The sequence below is a fragment of the Leucoraja erinacea genome, chromosome 28, assembly GCF_028641065.1.
Source record: "Leucoraja erinacea ecotype New England chromosome 28, Leri_hhj_1, whole genome shotgun sequence".
NCBI classification, from domain to species: Eukaryota; Metazoa; Chordata; class Chondrichthyes; order Rajiformes; family Rajidae; genus Leucoraja; species Leucoraja erinaceus.
Genome location: NC_073404.1, coordinates 26,070,025 through 26,096,788, shown reverse-complemented (window position 1 = coordinate 26,096,788; position 26,764 = coordinate 26,070,025). Strand labels below are relative to the sequence as shown.

Here is a 26,764-nt window from a genome sequence, read left to right as displayed (position 1 = left end):
AACCAGGGTCTCTAGTGCTGCAAGCGCTGTAAGGCAGCAGCTCCACCTTGCTGCTGAACTTTGATAGATTGATGGAGACAGGCCTTTCTGCACACTAAGTTCATGCTGACCATTGATCATCCGTTCACGTGAGTTCTATGTTATCCCACTTCCTACACACCAGGGGAATTTTTTTAGGGGCTAATTAACCTACGCAACGGCACGTCTTTGGGATCTGGGAGGAACCTGGAGCACCCGGAGGAAACCCACGCGGTCACAGGGAGAGCGTGCAAACTCCACACGGACAGCACCTGAGGTCAGGATCGAACCGGTGTCTCAGGCACTGCGAGGCAGAGGCTCTACCCTCTACGCCACTGTTCTGCTCCACTCAAGCAGCTTCAGTGCAGAGATGGATCAAGAAGGTATTTTGTTTGGCTGTAAAAATGATCCCAATTCCAGGTGGTTTAGTAAAATGATTCAAAATTATAGGAACTAAAAACTTCCACTGAATCAGTACAATGTTGTCGACATCAAGACCAGAAATGAACAATTCTGCTAAATTCACAAACAAACCATTAAAGGCCATCAGTGCAAATAATTAAAACACGTTTATATTCTTTGTTTAATGAAGCAATGCATAATTCGATAATTCATCACACACCAGTTTGATTAGCAAGCATTATCATTTAAAAATCTTTACTTTGTTATAATATAAAGGTAAAAGCTACCCACCCAGCCCCGAGATTGATTGCTAGACAATAGAATGTTTTTAAAGCCAGAGCTAAATAGGGTCCCAAATAGATCACAAAATTGATTAAAAACAAAAGTGTAACAGCATTGGCATAGTTACCATCTGAATAGATGAACTGAAACCAGGGTAAATACTGCAGGAAACAATCTCAGTTGTAATGGGTTCAATCCCTTTTTGTACAGGATTCAAGAAACATAGAAAAAGCATAGAAACATGGAAAAATAGGTGCAGGCGTAGGCCATTCAGCCCTTCGAGCCAGTACCGCCGTTCAATATGATAATGGCTGATCATCTAAAATCAGTACCCTGTTCCTGCTTTTTTCCCCCCATATCCCTCGAGTCCTAAGAGCTAAATCAAACTCTCTCTTGAAAATATCCAGGGAATTGGCCGAGAATTCCACAGATTCACAACTCTCTGGGTGAAAGAAGATGGAAGCTCTGAAAAGGGCCGATGCCCTTGGTGGCCAGTCATCTGTGGCATAAGGGGGGTGGGGGGGGGGGGAATAATGTTGCTTGCTCCCAAACTCACATGCCTTACAGTCAACACTAGCCCACCCATAGGTTTAGTTAGTTTTTTTAGTTGAGTATATTATTGTCACATGTACCGAGGTATAGTGAAAAGCTATTTTGTTGCCTGCTATCCCATCAATGAAAAGACTGTATGTGATTATGATCAAGCTGGCCACAGGTACAGGGTATAACACTTAGTGCAAGATAAAGTCCAGTAATGTCTGACTAAAGATAGTTTAAAGGTCTCCAATGAGGTAGATGGTAGGTCAGGACAGCACTCCAGCTGTTGAGTGGAAGGTTCAGTTGCCTGATAACAGCTGGAGAGAAACTGCCCCTGAATCTGGAGGTGTAGGAAAGAAACTGCAAGTGCTGGTTTAAATCGAAGATAGACACAAAATGCTGGAGTAATTCAGCGGGCCAGGCAGCATCTCTGGAGAGAAGGAATGGGTGACCTTTCGGGTGGAGACCCTTCTTCAGACTGATGTCTGGGGAGTGGGCTGTACAGAGTGAAACAGTCTTACTGTCCCCGACTACATTTTATCTCTGCACCACCCACTCCCCTGATATCTGTCTGAAGAAGAGTCTCGACCCGAAACGCCACCCGTTCCTGAATCTGGAGGTATGGGTTCACGCTGGTCTTGCCGGGGCAGCCTGAAGTGTGGATGGTCCATGGAAGGGAGGCTCATCTGCGTGATGGTCTGGGCTACGTCCACAACCGGATGTTCGAACTAAGCAATCCGATTTTCCCATGGTTACATCTTCCACTGAGCATGCAGTAATCTGAGTACAGACCGAGTACTTTTCAATGGGAGATCTAGAGCGTGTTGTGAAATATCAGAATTTCCCTTTAAATCTCCAGCAAAGCATTGTTGGAAACTGGTTGGAGTACATGCGATGAAAAATTGCATGAGATGGAAAATTAAATTCTCGACGAGCATTTTGAATTCCCTGCCTTTCCTTACATTGGTGATGATGAAGACCAAGCCAAGTCATTTTTGACTTATTGTGGGAGATGATGTTTATTGGCGTAGATTGAATGGAAGCAGTAAACTTGCCAGAAAACTGCAAATGGTATCTATTGCATAAAGCCAACTATATAAAGAAATTAGCTGAAGCATGGATAACAATTAAGTTTGTCCAAGTCTACTATCTGGCAACATATATAAGAGGATAATATTGAGCTGTTCACCAACATTGGTCAAATATAAGGATCAAACATTAAGCAGCAGCATATTTGATTGCAGCTACTTATCAGCGAGACTTTATTCCCTCATTGGAACGAATGTCATCATATTCTTTGCTCCACTGGTCTAACGATGATTTCTCCGACCTAGAGAGTAAAGAAAGGTTTCTCAGTTCATCATTGCAGAAGTGTGTTTCCGTTAATTTATGCTGCAAAATTGGTGGAGTCATTTACAACTGGATTAAATCCTCTCTCTGGGATTTACAAAGAATTCCAATGAATAAACAGATAGCATGGAAACATATTTATGAGGTGTAAATATCAAAATTGAAGACTGAGAATAGTCCCATAAAGCTGTGGAAATGATACTTTAAGATGATTTGGAATCCAAGTACACATTATTTGCCATAGATTGGGAAAGGCAAGGAGAGAATCTGCTTACTATACATTTAATGGCCTGTCCCACTGTACGAGGTTATTCAAGAGCTCTCCCGAGTTTAAAAAAAATCAAACTCGTGGTAAGTGCTTGGAATGTACGTAGCGGATACGTCGGAGCTCATGGATGTCCCGTAGCGGCTCGTAATGCTAACGGCAGCTACTCGAGAAATGCAGAAACTCGTGACGTTTTTCCAGCGCTGTGGAAAATGTCCACGAGAGCCCCGAGTACCTACGAATGGCCATTATCGTAATTCCCCGAGTTTGAATCAGGGGAAACTCGGAAGAACTCTTGAATTACCTCGTACAGTGGGACAGGCCCTTTATCAGTGTCTCACTCCCAATACCAGTTGCCCTCAAGAGTGTGTATGCGCGGTGGATGAGATGATTGCCACCTCTTTGTAGACGATGCACTTGGTGAGGAGTTCTGAAAAAGGGTGCAAGGGCCCCTGTCAATGTTCGCCTTGAGTTGTTCTGCAACAGAGGACTCTCTGATCTACGGGTTGTTCCCAGGGACACACATGAAGATAAACACCAATTGTTGCTGAAAGATCATTAACTCAGTTAAAGAAACATTCTGTTCTGCCCAATACTAGTGGGTCTGGCAGTGGCTCCACCTCTCCTTGATCATCATTGCTGGCTCTGGTTTGTTTGTCCTTTTGCATACCTTTCATTCATTTGTTCTATGGACTTTGTCATATCGCTTGTTTCCCTCTCCGCTGACTCTCAGTCTGAAGAAGGGTCTCGAACTGAAACGCCCCCCATTCCTTCTCTCCAGAGATGCTGCCTGTCCTGCTGAGTTACTCCAGCTGTTTGCATCTATCTTCGGTGTAAACCAGCATCTGCAGTTCCTTCCTGCACTGGTTGGCCTTGCAATGCGACGAGATGTCTGGTATTGAATGCTGCCAACAGACACCATGCAGGATGCTGGAGTACATGCAGGATGCTGGAGTACATGCAGGATACTGGAGTACATGCAGGATGTACTGAAGTCTGGAGCAGCCATTGCAAAGGCTTTCTGGGGAAGGACCACAGACTAAGGTCCTGCCATCATTGGACTCTGAGGGCTTGAGCCTAGGTAGTCTCTGAAGTATTTCATGGGCGTTTTGTTTAAAAAAGGAAACAGGAGTGGTTTTGATGCATTGCCACCACAGTGATTGTCCACAGAAACATGCAGGAAACACAACAGGAAGAACACTGCACATGAAGTTGACATGACAATCTCTTACACTCATATGAGGGGGTGCGCCCAGGGCAAATACCACAGCACTGGAGATGTCCTTGGCTTCCAGAACCTGCAGGAAAACAGCGGGAGTTTACCAGGGGGAAATAAATATAATTAAACACAAAGACTTATCGGGTGGCACGGTGGAACAGCGGTAGAGTTGATCCCTGACAGCTCAAGAGACCCGGGTTTGATCCTGACTACGGGTGCTGTCCGTACGGAGTTTGTACGTTCTCCCTGTGACCTGCGTGGGATTTACCCGGGATCTCCAGTTTCCTCTCATGCTCCAAAGACGTACAGCTTTGTAGGTTAATAGTCGTGGTAAAAAAAAATGGTAAATTGCCCCTAGTGTGTGTGGGATAGTATCAATGTGTGGGGATCTCTGGTCGACTGGACTCGGTGGGCCGAAGGGCATGTTTCCACTCTGTATCTCTAAATTAAACTAAACTTAGGTTCCTCTTTGAGTTTGAGTATCAGCTACAAATCTCAGCCAAAGTTCATTGAGCCTGTTCGCAATATATTCTGTCATAACATGTTTTTATTGAAAGAGAAAAAATAAAATTACACGACAAACCTTTTCCTTCCGATTATGAAGCATGTCAAATTAACTGTACACAATTGCACATAAAGAAAATCTCTATCACATTCTCTGAGCGGTCAATGGTTGCTTTAGGAATACAGACAATCATTGAATAAGCAAATGTACCAGCTACATTTTTTTACACAGCATAACATTTTGCAAACAGCATATCTCAAATCTTCGGTAGACAAAAATGCCGAAGAAACTCAGCGGGTGAGGCAGCCTCTATGGAGCGAAGTAATATCTAAAATCTTCAGTCAGTTCAATTTGGTGCCACTGATATAAAGGTCAACTATTATTCAGCAGAATAAGAAAATGCACCAATACCTCTTCTTAATATGTCTCAACATATTCCACAATTATCTAAACAGCGCACAAAGCTTTACTTTAAACTGAGATACCAGAGACCGCAGATTCTGAAATCTTGATCAAAAAGCAAAGTGCTGGAGAGAGTCAGTGGATCCTGCAGCATCTGTGGTGTTTAGTTTAATTTAGAGATACAATGCCGAAACAACCCTTCGGCCCATCAAGCCCCTGCCGAACAGCGATCCCCGCACATTCACACTTTCCTGCACACACTGGAGCCAATTTACAATTTTACCAAGCCAATTGGATCTTTGGAGTGTGGGAGGAGACTGGAGCACCCAGAGGAAACGGGGAGAATGTACAACTCACGGGGAGAACGTACAAACTCCATACAGACAGCACCCATAGTCAGGATCGAACCTGGGTCTCTGGCGCTGTGAGGTGTGGCGCTGTCAGAGTTTTTTCCAGCTCTATCTTTGCTTAAGCTTTTGTTATGCCTCATCAGAACCCCCGTCACTGTAGCATAGACTGATTCAAGTCTTCAACACTTATTATAAATCTACAAATTTCTAACTCAGACACCAAAGTGTTATTGCTGGTCCAAGAGAAGTCAGTCTTTCTTTGTATCCTTCTCTTTCTTTTCAGTATCTTCTTCACACGACATTCCTCCCATGTACTACATGCCTCTACAAAAACAATCCATACGTTGCCTGACTTTGTGAATAAGACATTATAACCTCCATCAGTCTACCCCAGTGACCACTCCACATTTTAATCACTCATTCTTTTAAGACAATTATGACGCTAGACAATAGGTGCAGGAGTAGGCCATTCAGCCCTTCGAGCCATTCAATGTGCTCATGGCTGATCATCCCCAAACAGTACCCCGTTCCTGCCTTCGCCCCATATCCCCTGACTCCGCTATCTTTAAGAGGCCTATCTGGCTAGCTCTCTCTTGAAAGTATCCAGAGAACTGGCGTAAGAAGCATAAGAGAATGCAAATGGTGGAATCGTGAGCAAAGACAAAGTGCTGGAGGAATTAATTGTTTTGATAAAATAAAACTTGAGGTGTAGGAACGCAAGTCACTGCGACATCTCAATCTTTACACATTTTGCTGGTCGTTTTGTATATCCGTGCGACATACCTTGATCGTACTATATACTTGGGAGGCTGATAATGAAGTCTTCTCAAACATGCGATATACAAACTCGGTCTCCACCAGTCCGGGTGATATGCTCTGAAAATGAGTACACATGTTAGAAGCAATGCCAAATTATTACATTGAACATTACATTGTCATCAGGCAACTGAAAAATCCTACCACAACTAGGGAGCAGTCCTGAACTACTATCTACCTCATCGGTGACCCTCGGACTGTCTTTGATCGGACTTTATAAGCTTTACCTTGCACTAACATGAGAATTCCCTTATCATACATCTGTACACCGAGGATGGCTCGATTGTAATCATGCATGGTCTTTCTGCTGACTGGTTAGCACACAGCAAAAGCTTTTCACTGCACCTCGGTACACGTGACAATAAACAAAACTAAACAGTATTTCATGGAGAGCGGATGAAGATTGGATGTAAAGAATTTGTGGGCGCGTAAATAAACGATATGAAATGTCAAATACTGGTAATCGATTGATAATAGGACTGTGTTGCATGGCCAAGAGTTCGGAGGCATGAATAATTTTGAGATTGTTGGTAGGATTGGGCTTGCAGGCAAGGATGAGAGATGCTGTGGGTTGAAAAGAGTCCCCTTCATACCAGTGACTTTAAGACTATCAAGACAGCTGACGTACCATGTTCTGTACATAATAAATGAATGAATTCTCAATTAAATGGCCTTCAATTATTCCACCATTCTGTTAGTGGCATGATGCCCATGGATCTATTCTGTCCATTGATGGAGGGAGATAGCACCTGTTATGTTTAGCTAAAATACACCGTACCCATATTAGACAAGGTCACCCTGGACATTGAACCCATAAGATGAGTTTGAGTTTAGTTTATTGTCATGTGCATCGAGGTGCAGTGAAAAGCTTTTAGAAACATAGAAAATCGGTGCAGGAATAGGCCATTCGAGCCAGCACCGCCATTCAATATGATCATGGCTGATCATCCAAATTCAGTACCCGGATTCTGCTTTCTCCCCATATCCGTTAACCATCAGAGCTACATGTAATTCTCTCTTGAAAGCATCAAGTGAATTGGCTTCCACTGCCTTCTGTGGCAGAAAATTCCATAGATTCACAATTCTCTGGGTGAAAACGTTTTTCCTCATCTCAGTCCTAAATGGCCTACCCTTTATTCTTAAACTGTAGACCCTGGTTCTTTTGTGGTGTGCTAACCAGTCAGTGGAAAGACAATACAATACACAATTACAATGGAGCCATCCACAGTGTTGAGATACATGACTTGGGCAACTTAAACAAGGGCCCTCTAATTCAGGAAGTCAGAGCATCAACTATGAACAAAACTGGTACCTAACGGATTACCCAAGAATATTTTGGTGGAGGTACCTGCTAATTTCACTTGTGTGACAAACCATAGTAGTTCACAACAGAGGCCTTCTGAGTTAGTGTTCAAGAAGGAACTGCAGATGCTGGAAAATCGAAGTACACAAAAATGCTGGAGAAACTCAGCGGGTGCAGCAGCATCTATGGAGCGAAGGAAATAGGTGACGTTTCTGGCCGAAACCCTTCTTCAGACATAGGGGGTGGCAGGGAGAAGGAAGGAAAAAAAAGGGACGAGGAGCCCGAGGGCCGGGGGATGGGAGGAGACAGCTCGAGGGCTAAGGTGTTTCACCGAACATCTCCGCTCGGTCCTCAAGAACCTACCTGACCTCCCGGTGGCTCAGCACTTCAACTCCCCCTCCCATTCCCAACTCTCTGTCCTGGGTCTCCTCCATTGCCAGAGTGGGCAACACCGGAAATTGGAGGAACAGCACCTCATATTCCGCTTGGGGAGCCTGCATCCGGCGGGCATGAACATTGAATTCTCCCAATTTTTTTAGCCCTTGCTGTCTCCTCCCCTTCCTTAGCCCCCGAGCTGTCTCCTCCCTTTATTTTCCTTCCTTCTCCCTGCCACCCCCTATCAGTCTGAAGAGAGTTTCGGCCCGAAACGTTACCCATTTCCTTCGCTCCATAGATGCTGCTGCACCCGCTGAGTTCCTCCAGCATTTTTGTGTACCTTCTGAGTTAGTGTTGTGCTGGCTTTGCTGAATCTAATTCCATTCACGATTTCTCCAAGTAACTTTACATTGTCTTCCACTTACAATTAATACATGTTGCACTTCAGTCGAAGTATTCTCTGCCCACATCTGGTGGGTCGAAACAGGTCCTTCGGCCCATCGAGTCCGCGACGACCAAAGATCACCCGTGCGTTAGTTCTATGTTATCCCAGCTTCACATCCTCTACATTGGGGGCAGTAGATGAAGCCCTATTTTTGGAATGTGGGAGGAAACCGGAGTGCCTGGAGAAAACCCACTCAGTCACAGGGAGAATGCACTAACTCTGAACAGGCAGCAGCCAGCAGCTCCACCACTGCGGACCCCATTAACACTTTAACACCCTTACCGACATCAAAGAGTGTTACTCCCCTAATTAGATAGGTGGAGTTGTTTAAGAAAGGACTGCAGATGCTGGAAAAATCGAAGTTAGACAAAAGTGCTGGAGAAACTCAGCGGGTGAGGCGGCATCTATGGAGCGAAGGAATAGGTGACGTTTCGGGTCGAGACCCTCCTTCAGACTGATTCAGATAGGGGCAGTTGAACACTTGTCTCCAGAGGTGAAAGGACAGTACACTTTCCAAAATCACCAGGAATGATAAAAGATCAATTAGTAAAGGGGATTTCTTTTGTTGTTCGAAAAAGGCCTGAACTTTATTAGGGTGAGCATTCATTTGAGAAGTTGAAGGTAGACTTACAGTGACACGAATGTGGCTCTTCTGATCATAAAGTTCATGCCGAATACCTTCCGTCAGCGCCGTCACGAAGTACTTTGTGGCACCATAAAAGTGCGTAATGTCTTTAGGATGTGAAATATGGCCCATTATGCTGGGGAGAAAATATGTGCGGACAGTTATCAAATTGTCATCCAAACATTGCTCCTGCAACAAAATTACATCGCACACCATTAAGTACCAACTGCTTTTGTGGAAATGCTTTTTCCACACATGAAATCTATAAAAACTTACCAAGTTACTTTTTAAAGAAAAATAAGTCAATTTAAGCTTGGTATATTCTTCATTTGACCGCAAGTGAGTTCTCGTGTGCTATTGGCTCTGTGAGCAGCAACACGAGGTTCAAGGTCATGAACAACACCATAGTTTTTTGTGGCGTACAAGATTATGAAAGCTTTTCTAAATCAATGATTCATCTCATTTCAAATGTATGGAAAGGCTGCCCTGGCAGTGGTCACAGTGAGTGGTTACATAGAACCAGTACAGTACAAGAACAGGCCCTTCGGCCACAATGGCTCTGCCAATTGTCATCTGCCTGCACCCAACCCTCCATCACCTTCATATTCATCCAAAAGTCTTTAGATGCCACATCTGCTTCCACCACCATCCCCAGCAGCATTTTCCAGGCACTCACCACCCTCTGTGTGAGAAAACTTTGCCCCCCCCCCCCCCCCCACCTTGAAGCTATGCCCTTGAGTATAGTGACGCAACAACAATCCCGAAATGAAGGCGAGGAGCCAGGTGCTTCAGGAAGTATTTATAATAGCGGTCCTTCTCCTTACTAGAAGAGTCTGCTAGAGGAAGATGGCACCTAAACACCTGCCCTTTATCCCTCTAGCTCAGGGCCGCCTCCGGACTCATCCATTCCCTTGCCGAGGGGTTTGATAGTGGGAATGGCCCAACCCTTGGGAGCCGCCACAGGACCCCCAGAACCGGAGGCACGAAACGTACCGGCAGGTGTACAACCCTCACAACAATCAAAGTCTGTCCAAACTCTCCCTGTAGCTATTACCCCCTAATTAGGGTTGCCAACTTTCTCACTCCCAAATAACGGACAATAGGTCAAAATAAGGGACAAATTCCTGATGAGTTGACAGACTCGGACGTGGCTGGGTGAATGATGAGTTGGCACGGGTGACGGACTGAACACAAAGCCCGACCGACGGGGCCACAGGGGGAGGCGCTGCTGCTGCACTCTATGGGTTGCACTACGTCGGAACGGGTGAGGCGGGGCCGGACGCAGTGCTCCGACCCGACAGTCCTCTCGACCCGAGTAGCAGCAGTCAAATATGGTACAAGAGCGGTCCCATAAGGGACAAACCAATTTAGTCCAATATACGGGATGTCCCGGCTAATACGGGGACAGTTGGTAACCCTAGCCCTAATCCAGGCATGACTCTGGTAAACCACTTCTGCATTCTTTCCAAAGCCTCCACATCTTTCCTGTATTGGGGCAACCTGGACTGCACGCAATGCTACAGATGTAGTTCTACCAAATTATTTCCTCAAAGCTTGAAAATGAGAATGCAAAGTTTAGTTCATTCTAAACTACATCAAATTAATATTCCATGGTCAACATCATAGACCCCGTAGACCTGTGGATTTGATATACGGTGTACATACAACAACTAACTCCCGTTGCATATCATAAATGTACAAGTTGCAACTTCAAACTTTTCCAGACAAGATGCAACAAGAAAGGAATGCAATAAAAAAACAACCCTCAGGAAATTCCATTTTGTTATTCAGATCAAAATTATTTTGCATTTTCTGGGTCACTAGGTGCATTAGCTATAGTGCAATCATTTGTCTGAAATTGTTAAAGTAAACCTCTACAGATTACATACATATGAATGTTGTGATACATTTTGTTATTCTTAAACGAAAACACTTTGTCGATTTACACATTTAAATTAATATGGAAAACATCCATCTCCATCAGTAGGGGAAAATATTTACCAATGGTTCTACACAAGTCAGTGAAGGTTATAACGCTTCACGATGACACTGCACTAACGCTAAGTCAGTCCATTATCAAATGATAGATACAAAATGGTGGAGTAATTCAATGGCACAGAAACATTTTACAATGGTATTATAAGGAAAAACGTCAGGTAAAGAGGTCATTCACCCCACCACAGTCCCAGTGGAATCGATAAATAATTATTCCGATCAACCCCACTTTACATCTATTGGTCTGCAGCTTGAAGAGCTAAATCAAAATATTTGGCATTAAAATATTTTTTTATTTTAATGAAATTTTAATATTAATATTAATTCATTTTAATATAATTCAGCCCACCACGGTAGCACTGGAACAGATAAAGAGTCATTTAGATCAACCACACTTTTATTCTCTTGCTCCATAGCCCAAGATTGTAGTAAATAAATACTTGGCATTAAAATTAAAATTAAATAAAACATTTTTTTAAAGCTTTTGGGAGGAAAGGGAATGTTATTAGTTTTGATAAGTTGTACAATTGAACGATACAAATATCTTATCACTTATAGAGGTAATTCAGCCCACCACAGATCCACTTGAACAGATAAAAGAGTTATTCAGACCAATCCCACTTTACATCTGTTGACCTCTAATCTAACGAGAGTGTGATAAATCATATAACCACTCATTAAATGTGATGAAGCTTTGTGTTTCCATCACTCTCTAAGGTAACAAGTTCCAGACCACCAGTTGATAGAAAAAACAACCATTTCTAGTCATTCTACAAATGACCTTTAACCAAGTTATTAATCACTCTGCTCAAAGTATTTGGTCCTCTCCATTCTGCCCGTCCGTATACTGTCTATCCTGTGAGTTTCAAGTAAATTTCATTGCACCCTGGTGTATGTGATAAATTAATTTGATCTGACCTTCAGTTCTCAAGTTATGTCTCAATTAAATCTCTTCACCTCTTCAGCTCTGAAAAGTGACATCCATCCCAATCAATCTCTTCCCGGACTAAAACTCCAGATCTAATATACTCATGAATCTCTTCTGCAGCCTCTCCAATGCCACCGCATCCTATTTGTAACATGGTGACTGGAAAAAGGAACTGAACACAGTAATATGTCATAGTTCTACCAGTACTAATATTTTATGGCTCAACTAATGAAGCAAGGTGCCTATATTTCTTGCTAACCACCTTTCTGATGAATGATCGTGTACTCAAAATGATCCTGTCCGAAGAAGGGTCTCGGCCCGAAACGTCACAGAGAGTGGTGAGTCTGTGGAATTCTCTGCCTCAGAGGGCGGTGGAGGCAGGTTCTCTAGATGCTTTCAAGAGAGAGCTAGGTAGAGCTCTTAAAAATAGCAGTTAGGGGATATGGGGAGAAGGCATGAACGGGGTACTGATTGGGGATGATCAGCCATGATCACATTGAATGGCGGTGCTGGCTCGAAGGGCCGAACGGCCTACTCCTGCACCTATTGTCTATTGTCACCCATTCCTTCTCTTCAGAGATGCTGCCGTTCCCGAAAAACAAGAATCAGTACTTCCGTTGCACACATTGGGATGAAACCAATTTCACGGTTTGCCTTACTTCAGAGTGTTTTAGGTTTCATACCCATATCTGAAAATGTGAGCACATCTTGGCTAACTATGTTGGGTAGGAAGGAACTGCAGATGCTGGTTTATACCGAAGGTAGACACAAAATGCTGGAGTAACCCAGCAGGTCAGGCAGCATCTCTGGAGTAAAGGATTAGGTAACATTTCGGGTCAAAACCCTCCTTCAGATGGAAGAGTAGTCTGAAGAAGGGTTCCAACCTCAAATGTCACCTATTCCTTTTCTCCAGAGATGCTTCCTGATCCGCTGAGATACTCCAACATTGTATGTCTATATTTTGGCTAACTACGTTGTCCGAGATGCTGTTTAGGATTGATGCTTCATTTCCCTATCATTCGGTTGGATAAAAAGCCACTACCACAATTCAATGGTGGCACAGTTGGCAGTTCTGCACTCCATCAGCTATCCAGTTTCAATCACAAACTCTCTGGAGCTGGGTGGAGTTTGAAGGGTTTTCCCAATGATTGTGTGAGCTTCCCCTTGGGTGCTCCGACTTGTACCCCCCCCATCCCCATAAACGCTTGACACGACAAATTGCAGATACTGGTATCTATAAATGCCCAAAATGTGTGGGTTGATAGATTAGCCACTGTAAAGTACCTCCAAAGAATTGGTGTGGCAGAATCTAGAGGGAGTTGATGGGAATATGGAATATAGGATTCATGAAAATTAGTGCTTGATGGTTGACTGGTACCCAATGGGCTAACCGCTTTGTTGCGGTTGTGTGACTCTATAAATGTAGATTTTCTATATGTACTACCACATTCATCCCAAATATCCTCAAATAGGGACACAAAGTGCAGGAGTAACTCAGCGGACCAGGTGCATCTCTGGAGAGCATGCATGGATTACGTTTTGGGAGGGTCCTGACCCCAAAGGTCACCTGCCCACGTTCCCCAGAGATGCTCCAGCACTTTGTGTCCTTTCGTGTAAACCAGCATCTGCAGTTCCGTTTCTATACCAAGAACAGATTAATTGTTCCTTACACTGGCATCAAGTAACACCCTAACTACCTGTTTCACAGCCTTTACTTTTAAACTCTATAGAGATACAGCACTAAAACGGGCCCTTTGGCCCATCGAGTCCGCAGCAGCCAGCGATCACCCCAAACACTAACACTATCCTACACACTAGGGACAATTTATCATTTTTACCGCCCAATTAACCAACAAACCTGCATGTCTTTGGAGTGTGGGAGGAAACCAAAACACCTGGAGAAAACCCACGTGGTCACAGGGAGAAAGTACAAACTATGTACAGACAGCACCAGTAGTCAGGATCAAACCCGGGTCTCTGGCACTGTAAAGTACCAACTCTGCTGCTGCGCCACCATGCCACCCTTCAAAACTGACTTTCCACTCAGCAAAACCTACAGCTATAACCAAAAAGAATAAGACGTAAAATTTATGATCTAAAAACAAACTGCTTGAAAAACTGCCTCAGGTGGAAAATAGGTGGTCAAATTTTAGGGTTGATATTTTTCACCTGAGGTCTTCCAGACATTTTTTTTTTTTTTTTTTTTTGCTCGATTCCAGCATCTGCAGTCTCTTGTCTCCATAACAGTAACAATGCTAACATGCATTGGGTTGGAAAACGACCAAAGTTCCTTTCATCTATCCATGGAAAGTCTTGCTTTCAAGAATCACTGATTACTATTTGCAAACTTTGCTTCTGTTAACTCTTCCCTTTCCATCCTGTCCACTATGCCCTTCCCCCCATGCTAAGGATTACACTCTGCATTCTTGCAAGGGGTAAGTTATAATTTGTGTCCACAGCTAAATATTGTGGAAACTGGAATAATTAAATAAAAAGATTAAATGCTAGGAAGTCTCAGCAGATCAGACATATTCAATGCTATCATTTATACCAGGGGAACTGGAATAATAAAACAGAGATGTAATGCTGAGGCACTGGTCAGGCTGCATTTGGATTATTATGAGCAAATTTGGGCTCCATATCTGAGGAAGGATGTGCTGGCTCTGGAGTGGGTCCAGAGGAGGTTTACAAGAAAGATTCCAGGAATGAGTGGGTTAGCATACGATGAGCATTTAACAGCACTGGGTCTCTATTCAATGGAGTTTAGAAGGTTGAGGGGTCCTCATTGAAACTTACAGAATGAAAGCATAGAATGGATGTGGAAAGGATGTTTCCACTGGTGGAAGAGTCTAGGACCAGAGGTCATAGCCTGAGAATTAAAGAGCATTCTTTTAGAAAGGTGGTGAGGAGGATCTTCTTTAGTCTGAGGGTGGTGAATCTGTAGAACTCATTGCCACAGAGGGCTGTGGAGGCCAAGTCAGTTGATCATTTTAAGGCAGAGATAGACAGATTCTTGATTAGAACGGGTGTCAAGGGTTATGGGGAGAAGGCAGGAAAATAGGATTAGGAGGCAGGAAAATGTGATTAGGAGGCAGAGATCAGCCACGATTGAATGGTGGAGCTGACTCAACGGGCCGAATGGCCCAGTTACTCCTGTAACTTGTGACAACATCTGTGTGTAGAAAATCAGGAACTGTAACCTTCCCTCAGTTCAAAGTTACAGGAAAACACGTTTTGAACTGCAGGAGAGAAGAAAAGTTGGAGATACAAGGAGCTGCAGACATTTTGAGCAAAACGCAAAAACTGAAGAAGTGTCTCGATCCAAAACGTTACTCCGCAGATGCTGCCCGCCTTGCTGAGTTCCTCCAGTGCTTTGTGTTCTGCAGAAAGGTGGATAAGTGTAATAGGTTGGAAGGCAGAAAAGGCAAATGACAGCAAGGGTGATCTTTATCTCTGCGTGAATCTCTGGAACTCTCTGCCACAGAGGGTAGTTGAGGCCAGTTCATTGGCTATATTTAAGAGGGAGTTAGATGTGGCCCTTGTGGCCAAGCGGATCAGAGGGTATGGAGAGAAGGCAGGTACGGGATACTGAGTTGGATGATCAGCCATGATCATATTGAATGGCGGTGCAGGCTCGAAGGGCCGAATGGCCTACTCCTGCACCTAATTTCTATGTTCCTATGTTTCTATCCATGCGCCGAGTTGGGACATTAATTTAAAGACAAAGTCTTTTAAAATGCAGGTCGCCTAAGTAGCACAGGTGGCAACAACAAAGGGAACAAAAGATTGGTCTAGAGGATAATTACATTTTCCGAGGTTGGAGGTCGGAATCCAGAGGTCGAATAGGGGGACCCCAGAGGACAAAGCCAGGGGGGGGGGCACACCTAGCGTTGGGGGGACCGTCAAGTACTAAGTGGGGATTGTGTCACGAACTAAGGGGGTGGAGGGGGGACCCATTGGGGTAAACAAAAGGGGTACTTTGTATCCTTGTCGCGGCCTTTATGTGGAGACTCTTAGTATACCTTCGTATGCAAAACAAAGCATGCCACATGTGACAATAAAAGTATCTAATCTAAACTAAAATTGAAGCAGGTTCTTTATTTGCAATTTGCTGGTGCTGAATATCTGAAATAAAGATAGGAAAGGCCCATTACCTGAAACTACTTAACCCAAACGTTGCGTCCACATTCCCAAGTATTGTACTCAAGAATCGAAGGTATAAGAATCCAACTTGTTGCTCTTGAGGACGTTTTAAAGAAAATTAGACAAAAGAGCAATGAACAGATAAAGACTTATTTCACACGTATGGGTTGCAAGGATAGGAAATGCTATAGTGCGAAGCAACACATTGTTGCAGAAACTCAGAAGTCGAGGTCCTGAAGATAGACACAAAGAGCTGGAGTAACTTAGCGGGACAGGCAGCATCTCTGGAGAGAAGGAATGGGTGACGTTTCGGGTTGAGACCCTCCTTCAGACTAATCAGGGAAAAGGGAAACGAGAGATATAGACGACGATGTAGCGAGATGAAGAACAATGAATGAAAGATATGCGACTCTGGGTTAAAACGTGGTATTGTAGGATTCACAGAGGGGGAGCATTGAGAGAGGATGTTGCGGAACTCTCGTCAGAGAGAGAAGGATAATTTATTCAAAGTAGACATACCTTGAGATTTCACAGTGGAGCAGACAAAATGTGTAGGAATGAACTGCAGATGCTGGTTTAAACTGAAGATTGACACATAAAGCTGGAGTAACTCAGTGGGACAGACAGCATCTCAGGAGAGAAGGAATGGGTGACGTTTCGGGTCCCTGCTCAGACTAGTCAGGGAAATGGGAAACGAGAGATTATATGTCTTGACCCAAAACATTAACTCCCATTCTGCCTCCACAGGCTTTGCCTGGTTGGTATTTTGCAAGAATATGAAACAAGCTGTTGCACGCTTGTTGCAAAGAGGAAAGCTATATAAGAGAAAAACAAACATTGCACATTAGCTGAACCTTTCCATACCTCTAGTTTCCCTCACCCCCCCCCCGGCTATGTCATTAGAAAGAGTTCGACCCGAAGCATCACCTATTCTTTTTCTCCAGAGATGCTGCCTGACCCGCTGAGTTACTCCAGCATCTTGTGTCTATCCTCTTTGTAAATTGGGAGGTGGTCCAAGCGAATACCATATACCATCTCTGCTCGATGCTTGTGAAGTTGCTTTGTAATTGACCACAAAATTATTTAAACAAACTCTTACAATAGATATCTATCTACTATTATTTTTTATTCAGCTTCGCACTGTTCATAAATAGTAATAGAATCCAGTTGTTTTTTTTAAAACGCAAATACATCTTTTCATATATTTAAACAAATTATTGCCTCTAACGCTCAGATCTAGCTGTCCCGTCATTCAATTTATGTACAACATAAATAATATTTTTATCTTTCCCAGTTTCCTAGTTAAAAACTTACATTTGCAGTTTTCCATCCCATTTGATACACGACTCTCTTCCATTCAAGTGCGTAGAAAGGAACTGCACACGCATACACCAAAGATAAGACGCAGAATGCTGGAGTAAATCAGCAGGAGAGGCAGCATCTCTGGATAGAAAGAAGGAATGGGTGACGTTGTGGATCAAGACCCTTCTTCAGACTTCTCGACCTGTTCCAGGTCGAGAAGTCTGAAGAAAGGACTTGATCCAAAACGTCACCCATTCCTTCTTCTATCCATAAAAGTCCCGATTATATCAATGGGTCGATGGTGGGAAGGGTCAAGAGCTTCAAATTCCTGGGCGTGCACATCTCTGAAGATCTCTCCTGGTCCGAGAACACTGATGCAATCAAAAAGAAAGCACATCAGCGCCTCTACTTCCTGAGAAGATTACGGAGAGTCGGTTTGTCAAGGAGGACAGTAGAGAGCATGCTGACCAGTGGCATCGTGGCTTGGTTTGGCAATCTGAGCGCCCAGGAGCGGAAAAGGCTACAAAAAGTAGTAAACACTGCCCAGTCCATCATCGGTTCTGACCTCCCTACCATCGAGGGGATTTACCACAGTCGCTGCCTCAAAAAGGCTGGCAGCATCATGAAGGATCCACACCATCCTGGCCACTCACTCATCTCCCCGCTAACTTCAGGTAGAAGGTACAGGAGCCTGAACTCTGCAATGTCCAGGTTCAGAAACAGCCGCTTCCCCACAGCCATTAGGCTATTGAACTCAACTCAAACAAAACTCTGAACATTAATAGCCCATTATCTGTTTATTTGCACTTTATCTGTTTTATTTATTTGATTATGTGTGTATATATTTATAAATTGGTATATGGACACACTGATCTGTTCTGTATTCCTGCCTTCTATATTCTGTTGTGCTGAAACAAAGCAAGAATTTCATTGTCCTATCTGGTACACATGACAATAAAATCTCTTGAATCTTGAAATGCTGCCTGTTACTCCAGCATTTTGTGTCTGTTTGCATTCAAGAGTAATTGTGTGAATGAAAAAAACACTCCTTGCTTTTCTACAACACGGCAAACTGTAGGTTGATGTCTGTCAATTACACCCCATATTCTGTGATCAGGCATTTGTTAATGCTTCTTGATTGGAATGCTAATGCTAGCCTTTGGGAGTGCAGACTATGTGAGTGGTTAGTACAGATTTATCTCCAGAATTGCTGTTAAATTCGCTTACATATGCAAAGCAAATGCTCATTAAATTTCTTATTCAAGAGCTTATCATCCAATTATACTGTTTTTCCACCAGGAAGGCAATTGCAGATGATTAAATGGTGTGCTTTTATAATAAGGCCTGCATCGGTGATAATTATCAGTTACATGCTTTGTCTTTTAAATAGCAGCACGGTAATTTCCCAACCATTTTTTTAACACCGGCAGATGCTAAGGTGCCACTTACACTATCATTTGTTCACTTTGCAAATGCCACAATGTTGAAACAAAGAACTACAGATGCTGGTTTATGCACAAAAGGGTACAAAATGTTGGAGGAATTCAGCAGCATCTCTGGGGAACATGGATAGGTGAAGTTTTTGGTTGAGACCCTTCTTCAGACTTCGATTGTAAGGGGGAGAAGAAAGCTGGAAAAGGGGAGAGGCAGGGCAAAGCACTGCGGGTAATAGGTCGACACAGGAAAGCAAAGATCGTATAGCAGATAGCTCCGCTATCGGATCTTTGAAGGAAAGGGGGATTTTTTGACATGCAGACGGCTAGAACAAAGGCCAGAGATAAGAACAATAGGTGTAAGGGGGAACTGCAGATGCTGGTTTACACAAAATGCTGGAGCAACTCAGTGGGACAAGCAGCATCTTTGGACTGTAGGAATGGGTGTTGACTCAAAACCCACTCCTTCTCTCCAGAGATTCTATCTGTCCCGCTGAGTTACTCCAGCATCTTGTCTCTCTCTTTGATAAGAATAGGTGTAGGACTAGTTTGAGGAGTTGCGGGTTGTGAGGCCAGAGGGGAGGAAAGTAGTGGGTGGAGGGGGAGGGGGAAGTTGCTGGAGGTTACCGACAATTGGAGAATCCAACGTTGATACTGTTGCCGCAATGCATAGTGAGGCGATACATTCTCTCGTGTGCCAAAAAATATTTGTTTCTCTTTTATTTATGAAAGCTCACAGATTTCTTGAAACATCAGTTCTAAGAGACGTAGTTGCCAACGAGCAATGCTTGAATGTAATTTAGAATACTTACACGTTTCCTATCCTGACTCATCGTCTGCCTCTGAAGAACTCCATTTAACTGTCAGACTACAGAGTAGTTCAGTCATCACCTTAATTCAAATCACCAAAGAACAAGGGAGACAGCTTTAATTCTGTCACATGTAATGTGTGTGGGTGTTGGTGATGTATAGTGTGAATTGCAGATGAGATAGTCAATCTCTGGATAAATAAATAAAAACTTTTTATTTTACTTCAGTTACATAACAAATATTGGCTGAACCAAAGAGATTAGAGAAGCAGGCCATCATCTGGCAATCTAAGAGACCAAAGGCAAATTAAAAAGTACAAATTTAGGTATTGGTTGTTTAGACAAGCAGGAATGTTTCAGAAGCAAAGATTTGGATCAGCAGTGCTGATTCCAAGTGTTTCATTGGAAATTCTTATAAGTTGTGCTGAAATGAGTCAAAGCATTTCATGTCAGTGGATACGAGAAGGATGAGAAAAGGGAGGGTAGCTCAGTGGTGCAGCTGGTAGAGCTGCTGCCTCACAACGCTAGAGACCCGGGTTTCATTCTGATCTCGGGTGCTGTAAATGTGGAGTTTGCATGTTATCCATATGACCTTGCGGGTTCCTTCTCGTATACACTTTCAAAATTGCCCAACACTAATTTGGTTGCAAGGATGCTCCAGATCTTTGTAAGTGTTAATGTCAACAAGCTTGCAGTGTTTGTGCCAAAATAATGTTTTTGCTTCATATAAAGGGAGGCTATAATTCCATGCTGTGCTCAATACAAAAAGACCACCAATTGAAAACAGTATCACAAACTTACATGGATCTCTGTGCCAATGTCCTCCATTGATTACCAGATTTAGTGAAGTTACTCACCTTTCCTAAGGCACAACAAAGAAATTGGAAACCGTATTGCAATGGAGAAAGTTGGATAAATCTGATAAATATTAAGAATGGCTGCATCTGTGGCATGGCTATGTTGTTATTGGCGACGTGACCTTACCAACTGGGGTAATAAAACGTTGACATGTATTTTGGAAGGGATGAGGCTGAAAGCGGCAAGTTGTGTTTCTCTTTAAACGTCCCAACTTCAACAACACACGTACAGAAGAATATTTAAAATATTTTTTACAGGGTATTTTAATATTCCCATCCAAAAGTAACATCTTATGAATATTAGGGCAAAGGAAACTTGTAAAGTTGCATGTGAAAAAAACCACTTGTAATCACTGTATTGTAAAGAAGTCAATCTCTCAACAACTTTGTTACCATCTTCATTTAATGATCAGAGTTTTCACCAGAATATAATTTCACAATATTCAGCAGGATCCAGTTTCATAATGAGGATTATTTATTATATAATGTCTCAAGTAATACTTAACATTTTTTTTGTTAATTTAGCAGCATCAGTTAATTTCTACAGCAACAGTACAGTAGTGTTGATCAAGTAATAACTGAAAAACTCCTGCTTATTTGAAACCAACTCCAAATGTTAAATAAAAAGTGTTGCTAAACTAAGTCAACATTAGTATGAAGTTCAATTTGTGTGCTGGCGATAAGCCGATCATTCGTCCCACAGATATTTCCACGTGGACACAGTTTTGATGCCACTTTTGACCTGTTTATGTACGTTAGGAACTCAATTCCTTGTGAACTACATACATAAAGCCTATCAAAAGGGCCATTGTAACTGAAGTAGAAAATAATCTAGATTTGTATTATGAAAGCCTAACCTTATAAAAAGAAACGCCGTATTAATGAATAAATCCAGGTTTTGGATTATTTCATAACAAAAAGTGATCAGAGCAGAATGTTGGAAATTTAAACAAAAATAAGTTGCATTGGACGTTAACAATCTTGTGGACAGCAGACAAGACGAGTGGCGAATTATCAGAACTTAGAGAGAAAAAAAAGTACTGATATTACATCGAGTGTGAATGCCTTGAAAATCATGGACAGACTAGCTGGAAATTTCTAACATTGTAATATTTTTGTGCAGTCATTCTCGACGAAACTGGGGTTTTAAATCTTAGCATTTCATTGATTCCATTGATATGGTACATAATTACAGCAATGCCACTTTGACAATTGTAAATCAAAATGTCTGAACTACAAAAAAATAACAAAAACAAATGCTTGGTAGAATAAAAGAAATAATCTTCTCCAACTAGAGGTCACTTCTGGGTTTTCAGTACAAATTAAGTAATAATGTGGCACAATATTTTATTTATCATTTATATCCGACAAGTTTAGATAATTCAGTATACTACATTTGTAAAAGTGAGATTGTTTAAACATTAAAAGTAGTGTACTCGCTGTGTACGTCTAAATGGCACAGGATCTATTATTTGATCTTTACAAAAACAAGCTTAATGTAGAAGTGCCTTCGAATTTTGCAGCTTATCAATTGTTTTTGTTGCCTGCTCCTAATATACGATTGCCCAAGTAACACCAACTCAAGTCTATATGCAGTAATTTTGAAAACCAGGCAATGAGATGTACAGTTATTCACTGCCATACTTTCACACGACAACTTTCAAGCGATCTGGAGCCCATAATTTCAAGTTTTAACATTTGATAATTATCCCAATCTCCACATTATTGAACCTCAACTATTTTAGCATCAAAAATCAGCAGTTGCCTAAGTGATGGTAGAGCACTGAACCACAGAATGCGACTTTGGTTGACAGGGACACTTCATACCCGGGATCCTTCATGTTGAATTTCACCTTATACAAAATTACAATACTGCACACAAATTAATATAAAACCCAGTTGCATTACCAGAGTTTGCTCAGAGTTAAAGACAACATTCAAGTGCAGATTTAATGTTAAATTGTAAAGACCACAGAAACATATGTCTGAAGCAAATTTTGCAGATGTGGTGAATTCACTTATGTGGTGAATTTTACCAACATTAGATTTCAAGGACACAGCGTGGCAGAAGTTATTCTTCATTATTGCCCCCGTAATTATTCCTCTGAATTATTCAAAGAATAAACAGGCAATTGTTTTTGTATCACGGAGTACTTGGCTGACACAAGAGTCGCTAATAGAGTTGAGCACAAGCTGCCATTTGGGTGAAAGGGGACGGTGGCACAAAGAGGAAAAAGCAATAGTGGGAGAATTTTAAGATAAGCTGGAGACATGCCTAGAATTTAGATTAAAAAGTTATACAACAGTGCTAATAACGGTCATTAGCTCTTAAAGCCACATCAATGCAACATCCGTATTATTATTCATTTTTCACATTAGACATTAATACAGAGATAATTATTCAGCAATACCATGCAGAACCAGTACGTTATCAAGAGGCTATGAACAATTCAATGGAATGCTGCTATTTTGCTATGTAAAAACAAAATATCAGATTGCAGTTGGGATGGTTAGAACACAGCAGAAATTATTCTCCATGTTTGAACACTTCATTATTCATGTAAAATATTAGTCAGAGATTAAACAAGCCAATGTTTATACCACTGGCTCACAGTTTGGTGTTAGTAGGATAAAGTGCCTCAAAAAGTAATAGAAAATCAAACTTAAGTTCCTGGTGCTATTTTTTTCGTTTTGTTTAGAGATACAGCGCGGAATCGGCTCCTTCGGCCCATCGAGTCCACACCGACCGGTGATCCCTGCACATTAACACTACCCTACACACTCGGGACAATTTTACATTAATACCAAGCCAATTAACCTACAAACCTGTACGTCGTTGGAGTGTGGGAGGAAACCAAAGTTCTCGGAGAAAACCCATGCAGGTCACGGGGAGAACATACAAACTCCAAATTCATTACTCAATTACCTCAGCAAGAAAATAAGTACACTGAAAGATCAGAGGACATAACTGGTTGGTGCCTGTACAGATTGACTCACAACACTTATACAAGCAGTAAGCAGTTCCTAGCTTTAAACACTAGAAATAGTTCAACTCCATCCAATCCTCAATCATCCCTTCCATCTTATACACACTCAAATACCTCCCACTCACAAATAAACTTGACAACTGTTACATTTATTTTATGATCAGCATCAGAAACAAGGGCAGAACTGTTTGCCCGTCTGCATTTTCATGGTGGCAGAAAAATAAATACATTCATAACAATCGGAAATATACCTCTGTCTAGTGGTGACTAATGGTTTACCACACACATCCCCTTACTTTATGTTCAGTAATTTTATTTAAAATATTAAAAACAGTTAATGGTGCAGTTTATGGTAAAACGATGTCTAAAAAGTTACATATGGATTTTGTGTGGAGTTAAGTACCTCAGTGCACAGAAGGTTCACATAGGAGATTAAGAACCAGCTCCAACAAGTAGTTTGTTAGTGGCTCAAGCTCATTTGGCACAAAAAGAACAAAATAAACAGTTTGGGTTTCACCTTGAAAGGTTCGTGTAGACTACACGGGTTGAGAGTGGTAGTGTCACACAGTGAAATCCCGTGTTCAAAGTGCCAGAACAGGCCGATATGGCAAAATTAAGAAACAAATCTGTCATTATTCTGCTAGAATTAATGGAACTTGGAAGAGAATTATTTAAACTTTAAATTATAACTGTGGTATTATCAAATACGGTTAAAGGTGATTTAAAAAAACCCTTGAAGCTAAGAGCCCCCTTTTAAACTTTATTGATTAGGGATTTGTGAACATTACACCAAATTAACATCTGAATCACCAAAGGGCATGCTTCTGGAAAACAATTTCTGAAAAATAGCTCAAGATGTGGAATTATCAGGACATTAATGAATCACATTTAACTAATACAGTATGATGGTATTTTAAAATGAAGGTAATGTCCATTAAAAAGTACATCACCATGTACAATGCAAGATTACTGCCAAAAACTGCATGTACACATTGAACACATCATTTTAAGGGAATACCTGTTCAATCACCACTCAACTACAGACTTGGGTAGCAAAAATAGACAAAGTGCTGAAGGAACTCAGCGGGTCAGGCAACATCACTGGAGAACATGGATAGGTGAGGCAACGTTTCGGGTCGGGCCCCTTCAGATTGATTGCAGTAGGGATGGAGAAAGCAGGAAGAGAGACGATGGCGGGACAAAGTCTGACAAGTTATAGTGGGTGCAGGATACAGGTGAGAGGGCGTTTGATGGCAGAAGGTTGGACAAAGGCCTGAGATGAAAAACCAAAAGTGCAAGATAAGGAGTTAAGGATCGAAGACATCCGAAATGTGAAGTGAGAGGAAGAAATATGGGTGGTAAGGGACAGGGTGAATGGAGAAATAGAGAAATGGGTGTACACATCCAGGTGGGGCACTGGGAAGAGGGAGTTAAAGTTGGTAGATTAGTTAGTTACCTAAATTTGGAGAATTCAATGTTGGCACCATTGGGTTCAAGGTTAATTATGAGGTGTTGTTCCTCCAGTTTGCGTATGGTCTCACCCTGGCAATGGAGGCAGCCCAGGTCATAAAGGCCAGTTTGGGAATGGGAAGGGGAGCATCTGCAGTTCCTTGTGTCTATATTTGGGAATCAAAATATTGTTCGGCTATTTGAAATTATGTTGCATAATTGGGTCTTTACCTCATATTTTACCGACTTTAAGATTGAAATGAAAACCAATATCTAGAAGTATTAGAAGCAAATCCACAAATCACAAAGAGGTTACAGCCAAGGGAATTAAAAATCAATAGGTTGAATTTCAATAATACTGAGCTCCCCCAAAAAATCCTTTCAATTTTGGACACAAATGACGAGGGCCATGGAACAACTTTATCTAATAAGCTGGTGAAGTGCAGTTATTATTTAGGTCTCTGTCAGGAGATGTTTTAACTTAATCAAGAAAAACTAAAAAGAGAACTTGTTAGATCATTTTGTCTCATCATTATTCTATAATCTAGGTTTCTCTCTTTAAAAAAAAAAATTAGGTATAAAAACTAGAGAAACCTATTTCCTGGTCTGTAATATTCTAATCCATATTAAAGCAGCAATAAAAACACAAGTAATTAATGTAATCACTCTATAGCAATGAGACTAGTTATCTATTACAATCAATTTTCAATGATACCCCTTTCAAATAATTCCTTTGAAAACAGTTTACGTCTTCATTCATCTTCACTAAACGGATTTTCAGTGCAATCCAGTGTGGAGATCAGCAGATATGCACACCTACAAATAGTCAAACAGCTCGGTTTAAACAATAAAAAAGTCTCCAACGAAGTGGAAAGCTAGGTGGTCGAGCATCATTTCTCCACACGCGCGCGCGCACACACACACACACACACACACACACACACACACACAAGCAATCGCCCTTCGTACATTTTTGTATCTTTCATGCCACAGCTGGCACCAAGATGGTCTGCAGCAGTTCGAAGAGACACAAAATTAAAATGGTTTGCTTTAAAATAACATGGTCTGCTCCATTGTAAAGAATATCTGGTGCAAATAGAAGGCAAATTCTACCATTTCGATGTGGCCAAATGAAATAGGGCATCTATCCCAGAAACACTCTTTAGCATAACATTTTGTTTTAAAAAAATGTCCAGCAGAGGCTTGTGTGCTATAACTCATGTTGCTAGTCGTGTATAGGGAGCTGCTGCTTCTCACTGCTACGACAGCTGGGCCGTGGGCCTTATTTGAAGGTCTCCAATCTGAAGTTAAACAAAAGCACTAGTCAGTGAAACAAAACCAGTACATACGCTAGATGTTGATGCTACAGTCATTCAAAGCTTGCAAAAGAGGATACAAAGTGCTGGACTAACTCAGCTGAGAGGGGGCGGGGGATGGGGAAAGGAAGAGGCCCAGCTACCCCTCGCCCATTCCCACCACCACAATCAGACCGAAATGCCACCTATTCATATTCTCAGTCTGTAGATGGGTCTCAACCTGAAACATCACCCATTCCTTCTCTCCAGAAATGCTGCCTGTCCCACTGAGTTACAATAAATATAAAATACATATTTGGTCGCCGATAATTAAATTATTGAGGAGAACAAGACAAGGTTCGAGGAGGTTAATTTGTCATATAAAAATGAAATGAAATTCAATATTCACACAAAGCTAACAGAATAAACAGCATGCATATAGTAATAATAAATGCAAAGATAAATACGACGACGGGTGAGGGTGGAACAAAGTCTGCCGAGCGACTTAAGCGACTTTTCAGCCTCCCCTGCCGCAACGAAAGAGTGGAGGTTTTGCTTCAATTATACAGGGCCATAATGAGATGGCAAATGGAACACTAAGAGTTTGGCCTCCATATCGAAGAATATATTTGTGATGGAGGGAATGTACAAAGTTTCAAGGTGACAGGTAGC

The 26,764-nt window shown here is 42.0% G+C and overlaps 1 protein-coding gene across 2 annotated transcripts in view; it reads right to left on the bottom strand.

Moving 5' to 3' along the window:
- Positions 1-486: 486 nt before the first annotated feature.
- The window catches only part of dhrs11a (dehydrogenase/reductase 11a), a 60,873-nt gene continuing 34,595 nt past the window's right edge, over positions 487-26,764 (bottom strand). Inside the window, exons 4-7 of one of the 2 annotated variants that reach the window (XM_055658073.1) lie at positions 8,901-9,030; positions 6,114-6,206; positions 4,087-4,152; positions 487-2,569 (exon numbers count right to left, since the gene is read on the bottom strand). In XM_055658073.1, the coding sequence (XP_055514048.1) occupies positions 2,528-2,569; positions 4,087-4,152; positions 6,114-6,206; positions 8,901-9,030 (331 nt within the window). In that variant the 3' untranslated portion in view covers positions 487-2,527. Of the gene's footprint in view, positions 2,570-4,086; positions 4,153-6,113; positions 6,207-8,900; positions 9,031-20,746; positions 26,099-26,764 lie in introns of those variants that run through there. The other variant, XM_055658072.1, reaches the window with a different exon arrangement.